Genomic DNA, 26,838 nt, shown 5'->3' with positions numbered 1-26,838 from the left:
AGCATCACTTATTTTACCAGTGTTAAACATAAGGAAAACATCTACATTTGACGCTTTCCACATTACCATTCCCAACCCATACGAGAGAGTTCAGAAAGTTGGAATTTGATACACAAACTGAGGAAGAGAGTAACAAGAGTGAAAAAAAAAATCACAAGTACCTGTTTATTAGCAAAGATCAAGAGCAAGGCATCCCGCAATTCCTTCTCTGTTAATAATTTTGCAAGTTCACTGTGTGCTTCACTGACTCTGTCTCTGTGACTGCTATCAACAACAAACACCACCGCTATGAAAGAAAGACAGAAATGTTTTACACACATTCAAATATAAACTCTGTAAAATTAGTTTTCAACTTACACAACTCTTTCTTTCTAGCAGTCTTCTATGTGAAGTTTCCCAGCAGTGCGCAACTTCAATTTCAAATCCAGGAGGACTGAGAAATGCCTTACATACCTCTATACTTTTGACAAAAATCTAAAATTCATCACAAAACAGGAAAAAAAAAAGTCTGAAGTTCTTTGCCTAGTCTAACATAAAGGCTCTGATATTTTAACTGCTTAGGTCTAAAAAGAGATTTACTATGTGTGGATTGAGTATCTCAGTTTAAACCCTTTCTTGATCCATTTATACTCAATCAACTCCCACATGACTGCTCCAGTTCCCCTTAGCTGGCTGTAAAATCTACAGGTTCAGCCAAATCGGCACAGCTTCCTTCAGCTACAGACTGCACAATCCAGAGAAGATTGCCATGGACCTGACACAGCAGCAGTAGATTCTACTATCCACTACAGAGAGTAACCAAGATGCCAGAAAGACTGGAGAGTCAGGGAGGCAGAGCTACAGGGTGGAATTTAAAGTTACATTTTTTTGCAATGAAAAAACCCCAACACCAAAACTAAACAAAACTTGCTGCAGCTATGCACCAGATTAACTGCTTAGACTTTCTCTCCAACATAAAGTTCAAGGCAGTCATGACTCCATGATACCAGTGTTTACACAGTAAGTTTTAAGAGGACAACAGAAATCCCGAAATACAGTTTTTAAGTTTGAAAAGATGAACAATTTAAAATGTTAAAGTTCACAGTGAAGGCTGAAATAATGCAAAGTGGAGCACATAAATGGATGTTTGTCATTCCCAAGTATTTCAGATAATTCTGAATGAATTAATGAAGAGGAACCTCTTTCTAAATTGGAAGACAACTATGGAGGATTTACAGCAGGACAGCATGAATTTCCAAGATGGCACCATTTAGGTCAATGTTTTCAGAATCCGCAGTCTATAGTCTATGACAAGATATTACACTGTGATACCAGGTCAGAAGTTACAGAACTTTGTAGAATTTTTCAAGCTGCCAACTGAAGGCTCCCAAAGGCTGAGTATTTTCATTTCAAGTGCTATTGAAATCTCTTACCTGGCAAGTACTACTTCTCACTACACAAACTTTGGAACGCTGCACTTTGTCGGTTCTCAGCTAGAACCAGGTTAACAGAGATTCTAATTTTGTTTGGCTCCATAAACCGTCTGATGGATTTATGGAGCATGCACCTTAATCAAGCAGCAGACATTATGACCAACTGGATTAAAATTTCTGAGCTCATTAATCTAGCAGCTATACTTTGCATTAGAAGAACAACTTTCTACAGTTATACATTATTTCTATTAATAATGTTTTTGGATCTGAAATACAGGCTAGAAAACAAAACGCAGTTTAAAAGTTGTCTTAGTCTCACCTTGTGTATTGAGATAATAATGTTTCCACAACGGCCTCAATTTGTGCTTCCCTCCCACATCCCAAATAGTAAACTTCAAATTCTTGTATTCTACTGTTTCAACATTAAAACCTAGAATAAAAATATTAAAGTTTTAGTCTTCTTCTGTATTAATATAAAATGATAAAATTCTACAGATTAAGCCAAACATTCAGAAAAATCACTACATTTAAATTGTTGCTACTAACCTATTGTTGGAATTGGCTGCATGAATTCATCTTGCTTTAACTTAAACAAAATAGTTGTTTTGCCAGCTCCATCTAATCCTAGAGTGACAACTCGAATTTCCATTTTTGGTCCAATGTGTACCCTGTTGTCCTGGAATAAACAGCATACACAAAACAGAAGCAAGTTTAGGAAATCTGAATTAGAAAACTCTCTATGTTTAAGATACTTTCCTTGTCACTATTTGTAAAGTGATTAAATGGACAGACTACAAAAATACAAGGCACAATCACCAACCAACTCCAGCAATAATATAAACTAAAATATCCAGTAATCTCTGCAGTGAGCCTGCAACTTCTGCCTGAGATATCATACGCCTTTTAGAAACACAGCCAATCTAATGCTGGTATTTTTATACTTAGAAAGGCTACCTTGATGAAATACCAGAGTTTCAATTATCAGAACTATGTGACAATACATTTCTCTATGCAAAATCCGGACAGCACTGTGCTGGGTAAGCAAGACACAAAAACCTGTGTCTACCCCACACAGTTTTTGCTTCTTCTTGCATTACAAATGCTATTTAGTGAGTGCAAAAATGCTACAACCTCTCCTGGTACATGACCAACATGCACCAGTGTGACTGATTGTATAAACATCTACATTACATGACTTGAGAGATATATATAGAGACACACAGAGGATACATTATATAGCTGTATATATACTATAACAACATGCAACTCCACTCTTTCCTCTGTCACAGATGAGGTAGCATACTGCAAGAATAATCGACACAGATGAATTCAACGACCTTACGCATTGCAATCCCCAAAGACAGTAAAAACACCTTAAGAAACTGCTTTCTAAAAAAAAAAAATGCAAATATCACAATGAAAGTCAGCAACATCATGATTGTAAGAGTCAGGTCAAAGATCCACCTAATCCAGCATATTGTCTGAAACTAGGTAAAGATATGTAAGTCTGAAAGTAAGTAACAGGGAAAGCACATTAACTCCCCTACACACCCTCCCTGTGTCTAACAGCTTGCAGCTCATGGATGTACTGAGCCAACAGTGTGATTTCTGCAACTAACACATCTTAATGTATTATTCATCTACGAATCTGTCTGTTTGCTTCTTGAAACCCCAGACGTTTAGGGCCCCGAAGATTCTTGGCACAGAACTCCACAGGCTAACTATCTATTGTGAAAAAATGACTTCATTTGAATCTGTGAAATAAACTTGTACAAGCCGCGCAGTTTCAGCACTACGGCTTTGATAATACACAACACAGATGCTCCCAAACCAAAAGACTAACTGAATATTTAAGATCTGGAAAATAAAACTGTGAGATTTATTTGCTTTTCAATAAATTTTGTCTGAGTTCTGGATTTTTGGATTCAGAGGTGAAGTTGCCAAATTCAGTGACAACTGCACAACACATGTTATCAGAAAGGGCTATTTCCTTCTGGAGAAAACCCATGGTTAGGTTTTTGACAAGCATGTCAGCAGGAAAGATGCAGGCAAAAAGAAAGAACACAAAGAAGTGTGCCAAAGACACTGGAGAGTCTAAAAAAACCACCATGCCTCCAGCACTCTTTTCACACTCAAGCCTCAGTTCTGATTTTGTCTAAAATTTCTGGAGATGAATCCCCCCAGTTCTTCTCTGTGCCTGAAAGGAAGGAGGAAGAGGCAGCTCTGGATAGAGCTGCTAAGTTTACAGGTTCCTTGCTGGAGGCAGCACCCTGGCTATGGCCAGAGCTTTCTGACAGCGAGCCAGCCTGGCCATCCTCTCCAGGCTCCACCAGAAGCTCCAGTCACCTCTACAGCTCCCATGGCTGCAGGACACAGGCAGTGCTGGCCTGTGCAGCTCAAAGCATCGGGCAAGTGGAGGAAATGAATGATTCTGTCAAATTTAGCCATCCTGTTGCAGTTTGCTTTCTGTAAGATTTAGAGCGAAAACAGGTTGTTCTCAGTGTGTGTGTACTCTCTCAGAAGGAATCGAAATGCACACATCAATCTCTGACAGACGCCCAATTTCCACTTTTTGTGTGAGTAGTTCTGTCACTTCAGGAAGAACCTTGCAAGAAAAGTTCCAACTCAAAAAACAATTTATAACATCTGTAATATGAGCCAGAAATAATTGACTACTGATGATCACAGCTAGAAACTGACAGATGAAAAAATCTCTCCGCATCAACTATATCAGCACTTTTAATCAAAAACATTATTTAAAAAAAATCTGGCCAGTAAAACCTCTTCATGTCTGCACTTCTGGCAGGTGCATTACTTGAAAGAATACTTAAAAGACAGGTAACCTGTGACTTCTGTTCAAGGTAAAACTTGGCATTTTCTTAAATCTCAGTACAGAAAATGCAGAAGAAAAACCCACACAACTGTGATCTTTTGGGTTTTGTCCTTGTCCTTTGTTTTTGTTAAGAAATTAGTTGACGTGACAAAAGCTGTATACAGGTTTACTTAAAGATACTGTTAAGTGCTTTCCCCTCTGACAGATTATTGTCTTCTTGGGTACTCTTGGTGTTGGTAACGGTTAGCAGTTTCCCATACTTGCTTCAACACTGATGGGTAAGTGCTCTTTACTATCTCAGGTACTGTTTTCTTCCTCATTTTCACCCCCTCCAGTACGTACACACAAATATTTAGGATGACCAATTGCTATTCATGTGTATAACACTCCACAGACATTGCTCTCATTTGATCAGGACAAAACACCCATCTTTCTCTTCATATAAGGATCACAATCCTGGACGAGCAGCCATTTCCTTGCCAACAAGGTAAGTGCATGACATCAGCAGACATCTCAACCTCATTTAGTCAAAGTCCTCACAAACACATCGGTAAAGAAGGATCCACTGGAAACAATATATTAACAACATTTGGGAAAAAATATTATGGACTAACATATTTCTTTAAATATTTTCAGCCTCTTGTCCTGGAATTCTCCAAATGTTCTCTTAAGAGGTTTATATGTGGCATTTCCTTTGATGGTTTAGGAGGAGGAAACAGCACTATTCACTTTTTTTGTGTCAGTGAAAGAAAAAAATGTGGATTAAAGCTACTCACTTTCAATAGTGAAAAGGACTTCTCCCTCCCCTCCCTAGATCTCCACAACCTGCACTGGATAAGGAATGTTCCTCTGATATGGTACTGCTTGAAATGCTTTTTAAATTTTGTAATGGATGCAGCCTTCAGTGCATAAGAGTTCGTGACAAAGACCATTTCAGTGATACAACAGCAGTTTACAGTTTTGGATCTGATGATTTTATTTCTGCTTGAAATCTGCTGCCAGGCACAGACCTTTCAGGTTCAACGGGTCTCACTACAAGCCACAACAGTGGCCATCAGCATGACAGTATTCTAAAAAAACACTGTGTAGAAAGAGAGCTGTAAAGCCTTGTCAGAAATGAGGAGACATAAAAAGTAAAAAGACTGAAATAATTACTTTCATCTTACTTTTTCACGGCTGCTACTGTGCTTGTGAAAAACAACATTTTCCTTGGCACCTTTGAAATTCAGAATCTAAACTTCAGAGGACTTCATAAAAATACCAGTTTGTCACAGGAGAAAAACAATAGAGGCCCCATTTCTTTCTAAAGAAAGCTGAGGTGCAGAGAGACACTGGAAGACTTCTGCATCCCCCAAGCCAAGACCAACTTCAGATCTTCTATTTCTGATGCCCTGTTACAGCTTAGCTGGCTGCAACATGGCTGCAACCATTCTCATTCCAAACACCAGAAATTCGCAAACAAAATTTTCTGAGTCAGATTAACAGCTCCTAAAGGCAAAAACACATATCTAAAATGCCTCTCTGACTCAGCCCTGTGAGATGGCAGCATCAATCAATGCTGAATACACAGAATGCAATTCATCGTCTGTGAAATGTGAACATTGTTTCATTCCTGGAACAACAGGGGTTTGCAGAAGAGGTCTTCCTGACCCTGCTAACTCTGGTCTCTGCTAAATAGGGAAGGCAGTGGGCAGAGGTGAAAATGTTGCATTTATTGATCTGACAAAGCAGTTATTACATGGCAATTGAAACATACTTAAGTAGAAAACTAATAATTTGGAAGAAATTGAATTTCTGACAACAACAAGGATTGGCATAGAATCCCCATGAAAGTCTCCGTTTCCTTAGAGTAAAAGCTTCAACAGCAACAGTTAAATCCTCAGTTTCATCTTAGCAACAATAGATCCTGTTCCTCTTTCACCCACTCAGAATCAAAACACCCATGAATCTAAGTACATCTTGTTCTTTAGAATTCCAGACTGTCCCACATGATAAGTATCACCACTATCAAACTGCAAATAATTTCATCCCTTTCAAAGAATAGGTGGTATTGAAATTGTATTAAAATAATAAAAAAAAACTACTTAGAAGATGAACTGCGATCTGGACGTCCACGAATCCATGGGCCCCGATGGAATGCACCCACGAGTGCTGAGGGTGCTGGCGGATGTCATTGCTGAGCCACTCTCCATCATCTTTGAGAGGTCCTGGAGGACAGGAGAGGTGCCCGAGGACTGGAGAAAGGCCAATGTCACTCCAACCTTCAAAACGGGCAAGAAGGAGGACCAAGGGAACTACAGGCCGGTCAGCCTCACCTCCATCCCAGGAAAGGTGATGGAGCAGCTTATCCTGGAGGTCATCATCAAGCAAGTGGAGGAAAAGAAGGTTATCAGGAGTAGTCAGCATGGATTCACCAAGGGGAAATCATGCCTGACCAATCTGATAGCTTTCTACGATGACATGACTGGCTGGGTAGATGAAGGGAGAGCCGTGGATGTTGTCTACCTTGACTTCAGCAAGGCTTTCAACACAGTCTCCCATAACATCCTCCTAGGGAAGCTGAGGAAGTGTGGGCTGGATGAGTGGTCGGTGAACTGGATTGAGAACTGGCTGAATGGCAGAACTCAGAGGGTTGTCGTCAGCGGCGCTGAGTCTAGTTGGAGGCTGGTAACTAGTGGTGTCCCTCAGGGGTCAGTACTGGGCCCAGCCTTGTTTAACTTCTTCATCAACGACCTGGATGAAGAGTTAGAATGTACCCTCAGCAAGTTTGCTGATGACACCAAACTCGGAGGTGTGGTAGACACACCGGAAGGCTGTGCTGCCATTCAGCGTGACCTGGATAGGCTGGAAAGTTGGGCAGAGAGGAACCTGATGAGGTTCTACAAAGGCAAGTGCAGGGTCCTGCACCTGGGGAGGAACAACCCCATCCATCAGTACAGGCTTGGGGTGGACCTGCTGGAGTGCAGCTCTGCGGAGAGGGACCTGGGCGTCCTGGTGGACGACAGGTTAACCATGAGCCAGCAGTGTGCCCTGGCTGCCAAGAAAGCCAATGGAATCCTGGGGTGCATCAAGAAGAGTGTGGCCAGCAGGACAAGGGAGGTTCTCCTTCCCCTCTACACTGCCCTAGTGAGGCCCCATCTGGAGTAGTCTGTCCAGTTCTGGGCTCCCCACTTCAAGAAAGATGAAGAGCTACTGGAGAGAGTCCAGCGGAGGGCTACAAGGATGATGAGGGGACTGGAACATCTCCCCTACGAGGAGAGGCTGAGGGAGCTGGGCTTGTTCAGCCTGAAGAAGAGAAGGCTGAGAGGGGACCTAATAAATGCTTATAAATATCTGAAGGGTGGGTGTCAGGAGGATGGGGCCAAGCTCTTTTCAGTGGTGCCCAGCGACAGGACAAGGGGCAATGGGCACAAACTGAGGCACAGGAAGTTCCGTCTGAACATGAGGAAGAACTTCTTCCTTCTGAGGGTGACGGAGCACTGGAACAGGCTGCCCAGGGAGGTTGTGGAGTCTCCTTCTCTGGAGATATTCAAGACCCGCCTCGACAAGGTCCTCTGCAGCCTGCTGTAGGTGAGCCTGCTTCAGCAGGAGGGTTGGACTAGATGACCCACAGAGGTCCCTTCCAAACCCTACTATTCTGTGATTCTGTGATTCTGTAACTACCAGTGAATACAAAAAACCTGTAAGACAAATTTTCATTTAACAAACTGAAAGAAATACATTATTTTTAATATTATAAACTGAAAGTTATAATAGCATTATTGCATTTAAAAATAGGTGTGCAGTTTTCAGGAAATAAAATAATAAACATCCTGCAGAAGTTATGCTGTCGTCATGAAAAAGCCAAAAAGACATGGAAAAACAAGGGGCAGATTCCTGGTCCAAGCAGCATGTACAACAAATCAAAGATGTTTCCAAAGAAAGGTATTTCTAGAATCCATAAATACTATCTGAAATATTTAAAAGAAAGCATCTAATGTTCAAAAAAAGCTACTGATGTAGTCAAATTAATTTTTCTCACACTAATTACAACAGCATAGTGGTTCTGCTGCTCAAATACCAGATGGCCCTCATAAGACACTGTGGCTCTAACTTCTGTTGAACTGCCCCAATTTTCTGCAACAAAGACAGCATCACAATGAACATGTATTATTCCTGCTTTCTTTAAAATTACACTTGGGATTTCATAAAATAGATAGCTATGTATTAATGTGATTAAGAATACCTTTGTAAAAGTGACAGGTATGCTAGCATCCAACTGTACATGATCTGCAAGTTCTGTAAACTGCTGCTGCTGTTTCTGTAATGTCTCTAGCAACCTTGTAATTTCCTGTTTGGCCAACACTACTCTGCAGTCATCCTAAACAGACAAAAAGAACAAAAGCATGTCTTTCCTTTAATAACTTAAAATAACCAAACATGATGTAAATATGATGGCTAGAAATAAAGCATTTTAAATAGAAATCCTCTAGTTAACAAAACTCGTATTTACAAGATAGATCTATTCAAAATTGCAATACAAATGTGGAAGGCCTTCCATTCTTCCTCAGTATTAATAGATACTAAATAGTTCTGCAGTTTTAAAAAACTTTTTCTTTAACCTCTCTTAGTCCTACAGGAATAAGAATATAAATTATAAGAGACAGTCATGTAATATTTTCCTGGTTTCAGCTGGGATAGAGGTAATTTTACTCCCAGTAGCTGCTCTGTTTGGGATTTAGTAGAAGAATGTTAATAATCCACTGATGTTTTCAGTCGTTGCTAAGAAGTCAAGGACTTTTTTCAATTTCCTATGTTCAGCTAATGAGCAGGTGTGCAGGAGCTGGGAGGGAGCACAGCCAGGCAACTCACCAAGCTGGCCAGTGGAAATATTCTGCACCATGGACGGCACGCTCAGTATATAAACAGGGGTTGGCCAGAGGGCAGGAACTTCTTATCATGAGTTTGGCAAGTTCTGTGAGTTCAGCGAGCTCTGCAATCGCTGCCCAGGGACTGGCTACACAATCAGTCACCAGGCAGTGACAAAAATTGTATAGTGTATTACTTGTTTCACATATTTTTTATTACTATTATTATTATTCCTTCCTTTGTTGTCTTATTAAACTGTCTTTATCTCAACCCATGAGTTTTACTTTTTGTCCACTGTCCTCCCCATCCCACTGTGGGAGGAAGGAGTGAGCAAGTGGATGTCTGGTCCTAGTTGCCGGCTGCTGGGCTGAATCATGACAAATATATAAAGACTGTTTATATCATTCATATATCATTCCAGCAGGGTGAACAGAGCAGCTGCTTCACAGCATACAGCAACACACTTAATACAGAAAGATCAATATCCACCCACCACATTCACATAGTTAAAAGTAGCTCTGACTAGGTAACCATAACATGCTCATGAAGTAACTTCTCACACAGATTACTGTTCGCTACACACACTATTTACTTTTTGCTATCACAAAATTAAGTGAATAATGGAGCCACCAGATACTCTCATACAGCCACTTTCTCCACACATTTAATATGTTGAATTACCCATATTTCAAGTGCTACAGAAAGTTCCTTAGTCCAAAAACATTTTTCCTACCAGCCTCATATGGCAACTATCTTCAAATGCTTATACTGGTAATTGCAACTGTAAAATGCTTCCCAAATCTTGTAGGTTTTTTGCTTCAGTTTCATCTCTTCCTCCCACTAACCTCACAAATAACCAGAAATTACTCCAGACAAGAGAATCATGTCACAGGATTTCCAGCAACTGCAGGACTTGATGCTTTTGTACTGATTATCCTTGTCTAACACCCCCTTGTAATGAATACTTCAATCTCATGTTGTATCATTATTGTTTTAACATTTTAAAGGAATAAAAATGCAGAGTACCATCTAACTTTTTTCCTGTGTATCCTAAACTTAATTTGCAGTTCCACATTTCTTGCTGTATGTTACACCTCACTTTGCCAACCTACCTGTTGTAAAGTCTTTTCACAATGAAGGCAAGCTGTTGAAACCTGTGACAAGAGGATGGTCATGTCTTCTTGCTGTTGCCTAAGCCAAATCAACTTCTCTCTCACGTGAGCATCAACAACACTAAGAGCCATCTCCTCCTGACGACAAAGGGTTTCATGAAGATCAGAAAAATAGGCTCGGACACATGAGCGAGCGTTCTCTGCAGTCCCTGGTACCTACAGTGTTGTATTCAGGAGAACCAGAGCATTAAGGACACCAGCTGATTCCACAAGTACATTTTTCATTTTATTCCAGTTTCTAACTTATGTTCACATCTGCTTGGCTACATCACAGTTCAAGTTCCCGTTATACAGAAACTCTTATCAGCCCCAAGACCAAGATTCTCCAAGCAGTAACATCAATAACCAAGTAGCTAATTAGTATGTATACACACCTCACTAAAAATGACCAGGGAAAAAAGCCACAGTAGTATCACAGCACCTGAGAACAGATGCAAACTGTCACAGTAATTCAATGTTGTACTAGCAGTTATACAGCTTTCCCTGCTGCCTCCCTATTTTCATGTAGCCCAAAAGCATTGTAATGAACTACAAGTTTCCCTGTAACTGCTGGCTTAAGCCTCAATACTGACTTGGTAGAGATAAAAACTTAAAGTCTCGTCTTATAAAATCAATTTATAATTTTCAAAGAAAATCCTTATCTTGGTTATCGGGGGGGGGGAAAAAAAAGGCATACATGTTCAGTGTGGGCCATTCCAACTCCATCTTCAACTATTTGTTCTCCTCCTTCTATATGCTGAACAATTCCAACTAATTTTCTGGAATAATCTGAGATTTCTTCTGTGAAAGTTCTTATACAGTGGGCCATGTCTAAAATGGATGCACGAATCTGGTTTGCTTCTGGTTCCAAGACAGAATGCTATTAATTAAAAGTAACAAATAAAAGATTAATCATAAATATCTTCCCTAATAATATTTTCTATTTTAGTACATATTTAATATATATGTGTATGTATACATCTATATATACACACACATATAAATAGTAAAGACAAGTAAGAATTTAAAACCATCTTGCAATTTAAAATGCTATCAGGAGTTACAGATTATGCTGAGACTAAGATAGGCATCTAGCAATTACACAAGTAAACATACAGATTTGCCTGTTCACCATAATCAATTACAAAAAAAGAAGGGTAGTTAGACTGCACCAGGCTGGGTGAACCCAGCGTTTGCATGGTGAAAACAGCTTTCAGAACTGGTGACTCAATGCTGTGAGAAGTCATAAAAGCATCAGATAAAAGGACTGTCCATTTTAATATATAACCACCTACTGTGGCCTTAGAAATACTGGGTATTTCTTGCAATTTTACCACAGCAGTTATCTGAAATGAAGGGAAATGAAAGAACAGTATGAAGTTACTTCTATAAAGACATATCAAGAATATATCCTCTTTTCTTGATAATATTTTGTACTTTAATTGCATAAATAATTATGCAAGCCACCCATAGCACAACTAGAAGCAGATTATTAGCAGTACCTTATGACCTTGATGCTTCCCGTATTCTTTGCAGACACAACACATAAGAGGACTCGCCTGACAGCCCTCTTCTAAACAAACAAACTCAATAGCATGCACTTGGTGTTGGGAGCACATGGTCTTCTCATGAGGCTTATCAGCAAGAGGCACACGCCTGTGTTTTGCTAGTGTCTTTGTAGAATGAGTAAGTTGGGAACAGTCTGCGCACAGGTGAGTGGCACAAACAGTGCAATATACAGATGCAATGTGGGCTTCATCTTCATCACAACGAATGATACTCTAACAAAAAAAAAAACAAAGACAAAACTGAAGTTGTTAACATGTAATCCCAATAACAGAGGAAAATCAGAAGACCTGCCACCAATATAAGCCTGACAACAGACCTTCCTTATGAGTTACATGCTAATAAATATTTAGACTACTTTGAAAACTTGATTTTAAGTTCTCAATTTTTTAAAAAATAAAAGTCAGTTTCCTTTACAGTCAATTCTAATAAATTATTCTACAGATGTTCAGTGATTTTACAAATCTGAACTTCAGTGGAAGCTGTAAAGGTTTGAAGGCTAAAGTAATTCAGGCTCCAGTCATTATCCTCCAAAGCAGTCACTACAGAAAAAAAGAATTATAAAGTTACAGACAGACAAAACACCAATGGACAAACAGGCACTTAGGACAGTTACCATTCCTAGAATGGCACTGGACGATAATTTTTGTGTATCAGTTGTTAATACTGAAATGATTAAAGCAGCTGGTTTTGATAATGAAGTCACACAATGTAGTGATAAAACGCAACTATTCAGGAAGAAGAGCTGAAGTCCTTAGGAAGAGTTTCTTAGAAGTTTTATAAAACTGTCTTTAAATCACTATAAGTAAAATAGCCAAATAAGTAACCTTTTCTAAAAATCTTTAAAGCCTAAAAATGTGGAAAAGAGTATGGATGCTTGGCAATAACTTTTTTTTTTCTGCCTTAGTCAGTACATATTAGCATTTAATCATGAAGCAATTAGTTGAAGCCTTAATACTAGAACTGAAAGAAAACAACAGCATTATTAACGAAATTACACTTGGCAAAGAACTGACTTTCCTTTTTTTTCTTCTATCTAGAGATAACTTTAAGCCAGTGTAACAAACTTCTTTGGTTTTTTAAAACTCAGTACCTCTCCAGATAGACCAATGGCTTCTTCTGCTGTCCCACACTGCCCAGCAGGTCCATTCTGCAACCGTTCCAAGAGTTCCAACAAAGCAAAATTCTTTTTCAAGCCCCAGACACCAGAATCTCCTATTTTTGAGGAAGAGTTTAATGAAGGGGAGAAAAGGAAGAAAAACCTCAAGCAAATACCATCATGAGAAGTTCCACAAACCACAGCTGAGATTCTGACAAATATTAAGAGCACATTAAGTACAGTGATATTGACTAGAGTGAGATACAACTACTGCTATGTACGCTCACACTACCTTTCCGTCCTCTTCCCTCCTTCCTTCCATCATGGAACTATTTAATATTTATGCAGATTTTCCCTACTTAAAAGATGCCAAGATTATTAAAAATTTACAAAAACTCAGTAAAAACACTTGCAAAATAACCAACAATAAATAACAACTAAGGACTATAAGGAACACAAACTCTAATGTGTGTCATTAAAAGTAGTATTTTGCATAACTACATACAGTGAACATTTCTACCGTACTAACAGAAGCTGTGAAGAACTCACACTGACAAACCTCATGTTCCCTGAATCACAACACCTATTGCAGATCTCAGTCCAGTAAAAACCTGAATAAGAGTTAAAACACTATCCAGAAAGACCCACATATAACACTATTTGGTGCGGCAAAACAGATGGTATCTCATACTCCCTAGAGCAAAGCAGAAGTCCATGTCTACTCCTGTATCACCCTCATTTTGCAGATATTAACATGAAGCAATGTGATGAGACGCAAAATCAGAATTACATCCCTGTGACTACCTGCATAGACCATGTAGCATATAAGAACCATAGTGATTGCTTCTCCAAGGAATTATCATCCTTTGACTTTTTTCAGCATCACTATCATAAATTTAAAGATATTTTCTCTGTTGCAAGGTAAACATGCCTCTAGAGATGAAGCATCACCTTTGAGCACTGCATCATTACTTTTTCATCATTACAGAATCACAGAATGGTTGAGGTTGGAAGGGACCTCTGGACATCACCTTGCCCAGTACCCCTGCCCAAGCAGGGTCCCCTAGAGTTGCATGCCCAGGACCATGCCCAGGCAACTTTTGAAAATCTCCAAGGAGGCAGATTCCACCATCTGTCTTGGCAACCTGTGCCAGAGCTTGGTTATCCTCACAGTCAAAAAGTGTTTGCTTATGTGCAGATAGAACTCTCTATGTTTCTGTTTGTCCACACCGCCTCTAGTTCTGTCACTATACACACTGAAAAAAGCCCAGCTCTTGTCGTCTTACACCCTCCCTTCAGATATTTGTAAAATAACTCTCAGCCTTTCCTCACATGAGAAATGCTCCAGTCCCTTCATTATCTTACTGGCCTTTTGCTCCAGTAGCTCCATATGTCTCTTCTACTGGGGAGCCCAAAACTGGACACTGTACTTCAGGTGTGGCCTCAACAGTGCTGAGGACAGGGGAAGAATCACCACTCTGGACTTGCTGGCAACACTCCTGATTAGTCCATTAGTCTCCTTTGCCACAACAGCAAACCAGGTAAAGCAGGACCCCCAGGTCCTTTTCTGCAAAGCCGCCCTCCAGCTGGTTGGCTTATTTTCTTCTCTCATTCTCTTCCCAGGTGTGCCCTGGCTGTCAAGAAAGCCAATGGAATCCTGGGGTGCATTAGGAGGAGTGTGGACAGTAGGTCGAGGGAGGTTCTCCTCCCCCCTCTACTCTGCCCTAGTGAGGCCCCATCTGGAGTAGTCTGTCCAGTTCTGGGCTCCCCACTTCAAGAAAGATGAGGAGCTACTGGAGAGAGTCCAGCAGAGGGCTACGAGGATGATGAGGGGACTGGAGCATCTCTCCTATGAGGAGAGGCTGAGGGAGCTGAGCTTGTTCAGCCTGAAGAAGAGAAGGCTGAGAGGGGACCTAATATATGCTTACAAATATCTGAAGGGTGGGTGTCAGGAGGATGGGGCCAAACTCTTTTCAGTAGTGCCCAGTGACAGGACAAGGGGCAATGGGCACAAACTGAAGCACAGGAAGTTCCATCTGAACATGAGCAAGAACTTCTTCCTTCTGAAGGTGATGGAGCACTGGAACAGGCTGCCTAGGGAGGTTGTGGAGTCTCCTTCTCTGGAGATATTCAAGACCCACCTGAACGCGGTTCTGTGCAGCCTGATGTAGGTGACCCTGCTTCGGCAGGGGGTTGGACTAGATGACCCACAGATGTCCCTTCCAAACTCTACCTTTCTGTGATTCTGTGAATCACAGAATGTAAGTTGTAAGGGACCTCTAAGGATTATTGAGTCCAACTCCCTGCTCCTTGCAGGACTACCTAAAACCAAACCATATGACTAAGAGTGTTGTCCAGATGCGCCTTGAACTCTGACAGGCTTGGTGACATGGCCACTGCCCTGGGGAGCCTGTTCCAGTGACCAACCACCCTCTCAGTGAAGAACCTTTTCCTAATGCTGAATCTGACTTCACCTGACACAGCTTCATTCCATCTCCTTGTGTCCCATCACTGGTCACCAGAGAGAGATCAGCAGCTCCCCCTCCGCTGCCTCCCATGAGGAAGTTGCAGGCTGTGATGAGGTCACCTCTCAGCCTTCTCCACTCCAAGCTGAGCAAGCCAAGTGACCTCCGCTGCTGCTCCTAAGTCTTGTCCTTGAGATCTTTCACCATCTCGGTTGCCCTCCTGTGTACACGCTCAAACTGCGTGATGTCCTGCTAATACCGAGGCACCCAAAACTGCACACAGTGCTTGAGGTGGGGCTGCACCACTGCAGAGCAGAGTGGGCCAATCACCTCCCTTGACCGGCTGGCTGTGCCGTGCTTGATGCACCCCAAGACATGGTTGGCCTTTTTGGCTGCCAGGGCACACTGCTGACTCCTTGCCACCAACCCAGACCACCAGATCTCTTTCTGCGGGGCTGCCCTCTGCCTCTCATCGGCGGAGGATTACCTCAGGATTATATAGCTCTGCTTTGTCTATGTCCCTATCTGTGAGGTGACCAACCACATCAAGCAACAGACCAATGTTATCTCCGATTCTCCTTTTGCTGTCAAAATATTTTAAAAAGCCCTTTTCATTGTTCTTCAGAGTGATGGCAAGATTGAACTTTAATCAAGCTTTGGCCACGAATTTTCTCCCTACAGTGGTGAACAGTATCTCTGTAGTCCGCCCATGTCGTCTGTCCTTGCTTCCAATGTCTGTACACTTTCCTTTTCCGCCTAAGTTCTAGAACAAGACCCCTACTCAGCCAAGCTGGCCTTCTGCCCTGCTTGCTTGACTTCCAACACTTTGGAATTGTATGCTCCTGCACTCTTAAGACATGACTCAAGAAGTCATTTACATCTGATGCAGAAAGCACCTAGCGACTTCATCTCAGCAGAGTTTTTTAATATATGAAAGAAAAAAAAACAACATATTTTAGTAGAATGCTATCAGGCATGCCTCACATGAGATGCTAGCCATTTCAAGGACTAAGTACACAGAATCTGAGGTTCTCCTCAACATACAACATGTAGAAAGTTGTATGTTATTAACTGCAATAGGCTGACTATTTTGCTGAATCACAACTACATACTTTTAGAAACCAGGAACTACCAGTTACAGATGGACTATCTGAGAACAGAGGTGTTTTTAATGGAGTTTAGTGTTGAATTCAGTACGAATTCCCAGAACAAGTGTCACTTCTGTGGGTAGGTTCAAGATTTTTTTTTTCTTTTCTTCCTTAAAATCAGGAGCAGATCAACTTTGAAGTTGTTTACTGTCCAAATTAAATCCTTATTACTGTACAGTTTCGAATCAGTTTAACACTAACAAGGCTGTTCATATATAGTATCAATACATGCCAATCCAGGTAGACAGTAAAACTATTTGCTAACAATTCCTAATTTGGAAGGGACAAGTAATGAAACACATGTCGTCTTCCTCCAGTCTCAATGCTATGATGAGCTCTTCTGCTGTTGTCACAGGGATTTTATTACAATCAGTTCCCCAAAATTGGTAGAACACATATGTAAACCAATCCTCATTAAACCTCCAAACATCCGGTTTTCCTAACATATATCAGAGTTAACCCTTGAACACCTATGATCTTGTAACATTATTTTTACCAGCTCTTGAAAAAACATAACTGAGAATGAAGACAAGCTCAAGAAATTAATTATATCCAAGATTACTGCTGAATACTGACAGAGCACTTCTTTGGTGTGCTCAAAAGAAGGCAAGATGTGGACATTAGTTTCATCATATTAACATTGCCCTCATCTCTTCGTAAGATGTTTACACAAGTGTACAGCAGCTACTAGCTTCACGAAAAGAAATAGGAGGGGGTTTGCTAGCTTTGAGTAGAATGATAGAAGGCACAACATTACCAGTAGTGCCCAGGGTAGTAACAGATGTACATTTACATAGCTAAGAAGGTGTCTGGAAACACCACCTTGTATTTAAACAGACTCTGTAGGACCTGAAATTGAGTCATCTATTTTATGATGGAACTTTTGAACTGTGTTTTTAAGACAAGAAAAGGTTGCTGCAGTTACTTTTTAGAGTGTGGGACACCACTATCTGGACAAAACTGCATATGCACACTGCTTTTGTAATTCAAATATTTGTTTTGTACTTCATGCAAACACACTCACCTAAGAATAAGCCAAACTTGCAGTGAACTTCTGCTATTCACTGTAAAAAAATTAATACATACTATAGTTCTTTATTACATTCAAGTAACTGCTCTATGTAATTTATGCTTTTCTTCAAGCATGATCTGGAAAAACAGTTTTAGAAAACAATGCTAGATCCACAGAGAAGTTGGGCTGGTGCTTACAATCCAGATGCAAAGACTAGCACAACAGCAACTACAGCCTAAGGCTGGCTCCAGATGATGCCTAAAAACTCTTGACATTTTCAGTCCACGTATCTGGTGACTGACAGAAGTCTGCATCTGACATGAACTCACAGAAACTGTATCCCACGCATTTTCTGAAAGGCCAGGTTACTTGAGTTGTCTGGTTCTCCTGAGTGTTGTTTCACATCTCCTAAATTATGCTGCCTTGTGGTGGTCTGGTAGGCATATGCCCTCTGCGTCGTTCTGGAATTCAGATGTCATCTCACTGATCCTATACAGACGTTAATTCTTCCTTCTTCAATACTGAGATTTATCAAACACTCCACAGATTTTGATGTGTCATTAGAGTCACAGTACTGTTCCAAATGAACAGACAGACTATGACTACCAGTCAGTTATAAGAACTAGCAAAACAAAGTACCCACCCCAAATACTCATGTTTCACTGCTTGTCAGCTTTGTACACATAGCCAGAATCAGCATTTTCATGGTTCTAAGAATATGGATCTCCAGCTCCCACAGCAGTCTGAAGTTGCAGCACACAGAGTATACACTGTTATAAAGACTCCATGTAGAATTACACAAACATTGTTCAAATACAGTTACTGCATAAAAGACAGTGCTTTTAAGAGCTAGATGTGTTACAATATTGTTTGTAAGAAAGTGTACACAAAAGCAAAAAAAAAAACCAACACCCAAAAAACAAATGCAAGTTCTCCTATCTGCAGCTTGTTAAGAATTATTCTCTGTACTGGTTTTCGCTAGGATTGAGTTAATTTCCTTCACAGTAGCTGGTATGGGGCTATGTTTTGGACTTGTGACCAGAACAGTGATAACAACACACCCGCATTTTAGCAACTGCTGAGCAGTGCTTACACGGCATTGAGGCCTTTCTCTGTTTCTCATGCTGTCCCATCAGGGAGTAGGCTGGGGGTGCACAAGAAGCTGGGAGGGGACACAGCCAGGACAGCTGACCCCAGTGATATCCCATACCATATAACATCATGCTCAGCAATAAAAGCTGGAGTGAAGAAGGAAGAAAGGGGTGGGAGGAAACGTTCAGAGCTATGGTGCTTGTCTTCCCAAGTAACCACTACAGGTGATGGAGCCCTGCTTTCCTGGAAATGGCTGAACACCTGTCTGTCAACAGAAAGAGCAAATTAATTCCTTATTTTGCTTTGCTTGTGTGCACACCTTTTGTTTTACCTCTTAAACTATCTTTATCTCAACCCACTTTTACGCTTCTGATTCTCTCCCCTGCCCCACTGCAGGGGAGTGAGTGGCTGTGTGGAGCTGACCAGGATTAAACCACAACATTCTCTTTTACTTCAAGACCTATGAAACAGGAAAATGAGACTGGCTTTCAATCTTAAGACTTCAAAACATGTTTGAAATACATGCAAGTGCTTTACTACCTGACAACATTTTTCCTGCAGTACTATTGCAAAGAGCAGAGCTGCATTACATGGCTCCACACAATTACGTGGAAGACTGCAATGTTCATATGCCAACTGTTTTCCCATCAAGGGGAGGAGAACAAATAGCTTCATGAGGTGCAGGCAGCATCTGGCCAGAGTGAGGGCAACAATGTTATGGTACCTACCAAGAGGGACATGAACTGGAACCAGAACATCTACACTGTATACCTTACTGTTTTCTGTAGCTTCCAGTTTTACTACATGAAACTGTCTTTCTTCAGCATCTTTCCCAACAGTTTAAACTACTGACCATAATATTCTCAGCAGTCAAACTCAAAATTGAAGTTATATGCCTCACAGACAAAGGGCAGAATTCAGAGAACAAATAAACAGATGAATAATGTTTTTCTATAGCTATAAATGGGAACATACATAAGCTATTCTCACCTCCAACACCCTCAACTGGTACAAACCAATACTATCTATTTAAAAAAATGCTTACCAGTAAAGACCACTCTTTTTAACAAATCTGCTGTTTCTGAAAATGGACTTGTCAAGGTACAGGTTCGTAACTTTGAAGGTAGGTATAAAGCAAAGGCACATCAGTGCTCTCTGCAGTTACCAGTTCCACGGTGGAAGCCTTCTCTAGTACAGACAGCATTAGCAACACCCAATCTTAGCTCAGTGCACTCCACAAAATAAATTCCAAACAAAAAAAGAAGTATTTTAATTTTTCTTTGCCGTAGATCTTGAAGGAGTTTACAGAAGTTATGTTCTTGTCCTCTGCAATTACACTCAGCACTGGAACAGTCCTCTATCCACCTTGATACATTCTCGACCTCAGAGCTTAGGTATTTTTCAGCTCTAGCACTCCTAGCACAATTATAGTGTTTTTCATAACACAGAGCAAGGAAGAGTCACCTCTTCTTACAAGCTGAAGAAATACAAAGCACAATAACCACTTTTAGAATTTACATTATGTCAAAGCAGTCTGTAAACGGAGTCCAGATTTGCTGACACTGTCTCTAGACAGATTTCTAGACACTAACTCCCAGAAAGCAAAGCACAGAAAAGTGGCTAGACACTTCTCTTCTACAGTGTTTTGAACAGCACTGTCCCGCAGCAAACTAACTGTGCACAACCTTCAGTTACTACAGTATATAAAATACATTAACAACACACCAATATCATGACTGCTGATGCTAACGTGGACCCACATTTACAGATTTGCACTAATCCAGATAGCCATTAATAGCAGAGCATATATGGATGTACACACATCAAAGGGATAAACCTACTTATAAAACAGAGTACAGCAAATTAGCCTTTAAGCAAACACTGTCTTAGCCTTCCAGCAAACACTGGATAAGGTTGAGAGAGGAAGAAGCTCTTCAATCATTATAGAGTTTCTTACAGAAGTATTTCCTTTCACAGGTTTTAATGTGTTTATTAAAAAAAATGAACTAAGAAGTACTTGCCTCGGTTCACATTCTCGTATCTGATTTTAATCATGTTAGTTCCATGTCTAGCATGAATAGAAAGCCAAGCCAGAAAAGGCAAAGCGGAACTAATTTGCCAAAATGTAACCAACAGAAATCAGAAAAGATACACCTCTAGCTATTCTGTGTTTATTTTCCAGTCCATAACTTACAGCTGTCAGGAGAAAAAAGTTACACTGCTTTTACAGTCTTCCTTTTCATTGTATGTCCTAGAGATTTGCTAATACATGTTATACATTGTCAGTGCACTGTCAATTTTGGACACAGATGGAAAAACAGGAAAAGCTTACCTATCAGCTATTAATCTACTAAAACAGAATTTATAACCAGTAAGCACCCTATATAACATGCATTACCATACACAAAGTCATGCCTCATTTCACTGGTATCTACCATAAATTTTATGTATTTGAGAAAAAGCCACTTCTTTTTACACTAAATCTAAACTTTATCCTAATAAAAATACTACACAACATACACATCTTCAACACATCTGATCATTTATTTTATATTTAAAAACACTAAAAATGAGTTGTGTAAATATATCTATTTAATCTCTTCGACTTTAGCTCAAATTCTGCTTTAGTCACAAATGTAAAAGAGTCTAGTGATCTCATCTTTGTGCCTACAAGGGATGCTTGTGCTCATTATAAAACCACTACACAATCTGACTGTCTCCTCAAAAGGAGAGCAAGACATTAATTGCAGGAAGTGTGTCAGCAAGGAATGAGATCGTGACAGAGTGATGATATTAAGACTGACCCCAGACAACAATAAAAATGCCATTTCAAAAGCATGAAGCTTGTCTGCCAAAGAATTATTTATAATGCAAGTAATAAAGGAGTAACTTGTCTAAATGTGTAAACAAAGCTGAAAGCATGTTATGTTACAGTCACATTTTCTTGCACAATGTTCTGAAATTTTATCTTAGCACTCAAACGCTAGCAAAAGAATATATAAATGTAAACAATACCAATGGGGTGGATTCCATGAAGGGTGCCAACAGCTGCACACATCAGTTCAACAAGTTCTAATGACAGAAAATAGTTTCAGACCTGTAATGTGATGACAGTAGGGAAAGTTCACCTGAGCTATAAACTGTTAGAGGCTTCTGTAGCACAGCTGCTCAGCTGAAGTTAAAAGCTGGAGCCTCCAAAGCTGTTATATAAGCACATCCTTCTCAACAGTTTCCTGGTCCATGTATTTAAAGACAAAAAACAATAAAAACCCAAACACTAATCCAATGCAGGAAGCAGAGCAAAAGCAGTTTGAAAGAAATTATTCACCTCTTCTCCCAAATCATGATACTTTAAGGAAAAGGCTTTAAGAGTAGTCCTTCTTCTATGAAGATAATTTCAGATTTCCCCCCCTCCCCCATATATATTGCCTGAGTCAACATAATCTCTGGCATATAAGGCTTCGAAATTTTTAACATTGAAGAAGCTTGTCCATTATATCTTTTTGGTTAAAGAATGCTAATGCAGTTGAAGATAGCCACTAGACAGCTCATATACCTTCAACACGAGGGCTTTAGAGCCCTCAGCACAGGAAAGACATGGACCTGTTGGAGCGGGTCCAGAGGAGGGCCACAAAAATCATCAGGGGGATGGAACACCTCTCCTATGAGGAAAGGCTGAGAGAGTTGAGGCTGTTCATCCTGGAGAACAGAAGGCTGTGGGGAGACCTTATTGCGGCCTTCCAGTACCTGAAGGGCCTTATAGGAAAGCTGGAGAGGGACTTTATAGCAGGGCCTGTAGTGACAGGACAAGGGGTAATGGCTTTAAACTGAAAGAGGGTAGATTTAGATTAGATATAGGGAAGAAATTCTTCACTATGAGGGTGGTGAGGCACTGGCACAGGTTGCCCAGAGAAGCTGTGGCTACCCTCTCCCTGGCAGTGTTCAAGGCCAGGTTGGATGGGGCTCTGAGCACACTGGTCTGGTGCAAGGTGTCCCTGGCCATGGCAGGGAGGTTGGAACGAGACAGTATTTAAGGTCCCTGCCAATCCAAACCGTTCTATGATTCTATGTACATACTCATTTAAAATTTTCCCCTAGAAGATTAAACAGAGGCGACTTCATTACAGAACTCTCAAAAAACCCTCCAAAAATTTGCATTTGGTCTACTCTGCAAAGTAATATGGTTTGGGCAGGCTTTAGTCCTACCAGTGCATTACTAAATATTTTCTCTCATAGAAGGACTTTGTGAACTATTAGAATATTTTGCTAAGCATGTAAACAATGTGTTGTTAGTTTTCAACTTGCAGACTCTCTATTTCCAGAAATCCGGATTGACAAAATATTTCCAACTCTGCCTTCCCATACAGTTATGTATATAGAAGACACAGGCCAGTAAGTTTAAACCAAATGCCCACTTCAAAAGGAAGAAAATATATCTATATCTATAGATACATAGATCTCCGAGTAACTATTTCAAAAACTTCCCAAGGTTCCTTGGAGAAACTTCAATGAATATAGAATTAAGTGATTTAGTAACAAGAACAAAGGAAAACAAGTAAGTTTATCTGCTGAACTCTATACTTAAATGGTCAACTAAAAACATCCGTAAAATCCACAGTTACTGATTAAGGAACTGTTTAACACAGGTGACTTTATGCCTTGATTATATGGCTCTTTCTTTCAACAGAACTTTCTCTTGGCAGCAATTCTATGATCTAGATTTAAGTACTGAACAGCTTCCTGAGACTACTCCATTAAATTGCAGAATGGCAATTGCAGAAAAGGGTGAAAATGGAGCTTGCTTTCTCACATGCCCTCAGATGGAGGGGAGGGAAGGATAAGAAGTTCCCCGGGCCCAGCGTCACCATGCCTCCCTCCCAGGCCCACTCCTGAGCTCTCAGAAGGAAACACAACAAGTGCAGCAGATTTAACGAACAGCAGTAACTGCCGGTCATTAGAGCAGGACAACAAACACACAGAAGCTTCACAGAGGGGCCCTGACAAGCTGCACTCCAGAAACCACCCTTCTTTTACATGCTGGAAACAATAATATTTCTTAGCACAGTTCTTACAGAACTAGTAAGACTAAAAGTGGCTACGATCCCCTTTTGCCCCAAATCACCAGGCAGAATATTTTTATTCACAGAAGTATTTTTACTTTCATGCTGTTTTGCTAAAATTTTCGACCCATCAGTTTTTTGAGCAACTACTGGCCACAGCATATCATTCTACTTTCTATTACTAGCCAGCACGATGCAAGTTTACTATCCTAGACACAAAAGCCGAAGCTTCTCTTCGCTTTTCCTTTCTGTAGGAGCCTTGGAAGTTTAATAACATTTCACTATATTTCATCAGAAGTTCCTCAGTATCATGCAAGATGAAAATACTTTAAATGTTTCTATAAAGCTTCATTTTTGTTAAACCTGAAAGCCACAAAAACCAAAATGATAGGATACTTTCAGGTGCCTGGGTAAAAAAAAATGTACAACAAAAACTAAGAAGTGACAAGTTCCCTATCATAATAAAAATGCTGATTTTACAAGATACAGGCAGTGGCCTTGGAAAGAAATGTTTCACAACAGCAGGACTGAGTCTTGTGCTTTAACATTCTCCCCCTTAAAAGCATACTTTAAGAAACGTTGTGCAGCTGTACAGTCATAGACAAGAAGTAAAATAAACTGTGACTCTTCTAACCACATCTTCTAGATTGGCAGTCAGTCATGACGCACACACTCCCCACCTCCACTCCCCCAGAAAACAAAGCCATCTTTCATACAAGACTGATATTTCTCTTCCTGACTCCTACTTCCATGAAAGCATCCCACAGAGTGCCTTAATATTCTTCTCAGTTTGGTCTCCAATCTAGCAGATTCTCCTACTTCAAAGCAAATTTTCATTCGACAAAATTTGATACTTAAACATCTTTTTCACGGATTACCAGATTAGAGATCATTTTCTCCGAGGATTCTTCTTCCAACAGCTTTTTTCCTCTGTGCTATTTAGAACTGCTGGAGTCAGTTCTATTAACAAGTTCTCCTCAGTCCAAATGCTATTCATAACTCATCTCCTCTGTAACCCTATGCTAAATAGGCGATTCCTTTTCTGAAGGAATTATAAGCATGTGCCATCTTTTGCCCAGTACAAAAACTCCCACTGCTGGATAAAAGCTGTATCTTATCCTTTCAAATACTGTCTGCAGACACTCCTACAATATGGAAATTCTTCTTCATAGCCTGCTGCTATCAGTTATCGCATATACAGAATTACTCTACATTTCAAAAACAGGTTGGCTGTCACTGGTATTTCCCTCTATATCACTTCAAACTGAATCCAGACTAATTTGTTTGTCAAAGAAACTACCTATTTAATTGCATGGTTTAGTGCTTAGGACAACAGGAAACTCATACACACTCAGGAACCCTTAGACACTAATGTAAAATAAAGTAGTCCCTTTGTAAATGTAGGCGTACAAAAAAGGTATAAAGCTTGCAAGCCCAGGTGCAACAAGATAAAATCTTGAGTTTCTTCCTCCAAGACACGTATTTTGCCAGCGCTTAACAGTGCTATGATCTTCTTTGAATGAAAAGGAACACTGCACATTCATTGCTTGAAAATATTATTGCTAATCAGCACTAGGAATCTGTATCTAGCATTACATTGTAGATATCCTCGGCTGACAGATTTTAAGAACTTTAGACTTATGTTTTCTTACCTAGTTCAGTAACTTGTCGATCAAAAGGACAACGAACTGCTCTGCCATGCAGGGGAAGCCGGGTAAGACAGTCATGGCAGACAGTATGGCCACACAAAAGCAGCCGGGGAACTTTGTCCCCTTGCAAAGAAAATACATCTTCACAGACTCCACACTCAAGAACCTATGAGTTAAAGAGAGACCATATTCGGTTTTGAGCTCATAAAAAAGCAAAACTTCATACAGTAAGGCACATGACATGGTTTATTTTGCAGAAGTTCTTGCAACCACAGCAGACAAGCTGAGTAATTATTTTTGCTTCGTACACACAAATAACAATCATATGAATGATATTTGTAAAATAAATAAATAGATACAAACAGAACATTTTAACTCTTCAGCATCCCACCTGATCACCACTAGCTCTTGCCCATTTTCATTTAACCCACTGCCACAAGGAAAGATTGCTGGTCAAGCAGCACAACTAAGTAAGCTGAAAAGTCCTCGCAGAAGGAAACGGAGGGCAAGACCCTGCCGAAGCAGACTATCAGCCGGTGGAAAAGGTTTCCATTCACAGTTGATAAACATACGAAGGTCAGCCACACCAAGCTAGCCGGTCATGAAGCTACAAAGGTGGCATCGAGACAGCACGAACAAACAGCAGCGGACTAGGAGACCTTACCCGTTAATAAAAAGCAAAACTGACCGTCATTTAGGAAAAAAAACCCAAACACCCGACAACCCATAAGGCAACAGCGCCAGCTAACCAGCCCAGGGAGCCCCGGCGCCAGGCTTTCTCCGAGGCAGCTCCCCGCTTCCAGGCTTTCACCCCGTCCCTCACACGGAGCCCTCCCGACCGGAGGCCGCTCCCAGGCACCCCGCGGAAGCGCGGCTCCGCGCAGACGAGGCGGGGAAACGGCCTCCGCCACCTCAGGGGACGCCCGCCTGCCCGCCTGCCGTCCGCCCCGCAGACCCCGCGCTCCCCCTTCCCTCAGCTGAGGCAGCGACGGCGCAACCCCAGCCGCCGCAGGCCGCCCTGCCGCCGGACGGACGGGCAGCCCGTCTCACCTTCACTGCGGCACCAGCCGGACCGCGGCCGCTACTGCCAGGCCCCCGGCTTCCATCCAACCCGGCACCAGCCCCGACCTTGTTTACACCCATGGCCGCCATTTTAGGGAGGGCGGAGCAGCGCGGCCACCGGCCGGAAGCAGCCAGGAGCCGGCAACCGCCCCGTCCCTCAGGCACCGCCCCGCCCCTCAGGCGCATGCGCTCCCCCGCCGCCGCACAGTGTCGGTCTGCACAGCTGCTCCCCCACTCCGTGGCTTCTGGAGGACTACATATCCCAGCATGCAAAGGAGAGGGCGGTGGCCCCTCCCCCCCCCGGAGCGCCCCGCAGGACTCACCCCTCTCCCCTCCCGCCGGCGGTGCGTTCTGGGGGTTGTAGTTTCGCACGCCATGCCGCCACGGCGCCGCGTTGCATTCTGGGACAGCTGTTTCCGGGTTCGGCGGTGTTAACCGCGC

The 26,838-nt window shown here is 41.3% G+C and overlaps 1 protein-coding gene across 6 annotated transcripts in view; it reads right to left on the bottom strand.

Annotated features, from left to right (window-relative positions):
• The window catches only part of LOC104337807 (E3 ubiquitin-protein ligase TRIM23), a 72,159-nt gene extending 45,343 nt beyond the window's left edge, over nt 1–26,816 (bottom strand). For 2 of the 6 annotated variants that reach the window (XM_075411822.1, XM_075411823.1), the window contains exon 1: nt 26,386–26,531. In XM_075411822.1, coding sequence (XP_075267937.1) covers nt 26,386–26,487 — 102 coding nt within the window. In that variant the 5' untranslated portion in view covers nt 26,488–26,531. Of the gene's footprint in view, nt 1–161; nt 287–1,731; nt 1,843–1,958; nt 2,089–8,470; nt 8,606–10,205; nt 10,422–10,941; nt 11,125–11,746; nt 12,026–12,903; nt 13,026–25,338; nt 25,502–26,023; nt 26,178–26,385; nt 26,532–26,720 lie in introns of those variants that run through there. The other 4 variants (XM_075411821.1, XM_075411820.1, XM_009943794.2 and 1 more) reach the window with 4 other exon arrangements.
• Nucleotides 26,817–26,838: the final 22 nt, after the last annotated feature.

The sequence above is a fragment of the Opisthocomus hoazin genome, chromosome Z, assembly GCF_030867145.1.
Source record: "Opisthocomus hoazin isolate bOpiHoa1 chromosome Z, bOpiHoa1.hap1, whole genome shotgun sequence".
NCBI lineage: Eukaryota > Metazoa > Chordata > Aves > Opisthocomiformes > Opisthocomidae > Opisthocomus > Opisthocomus hoazin.
This window is presented reverse-complemented; position numbering and strand designations above follow the sequence as displayed.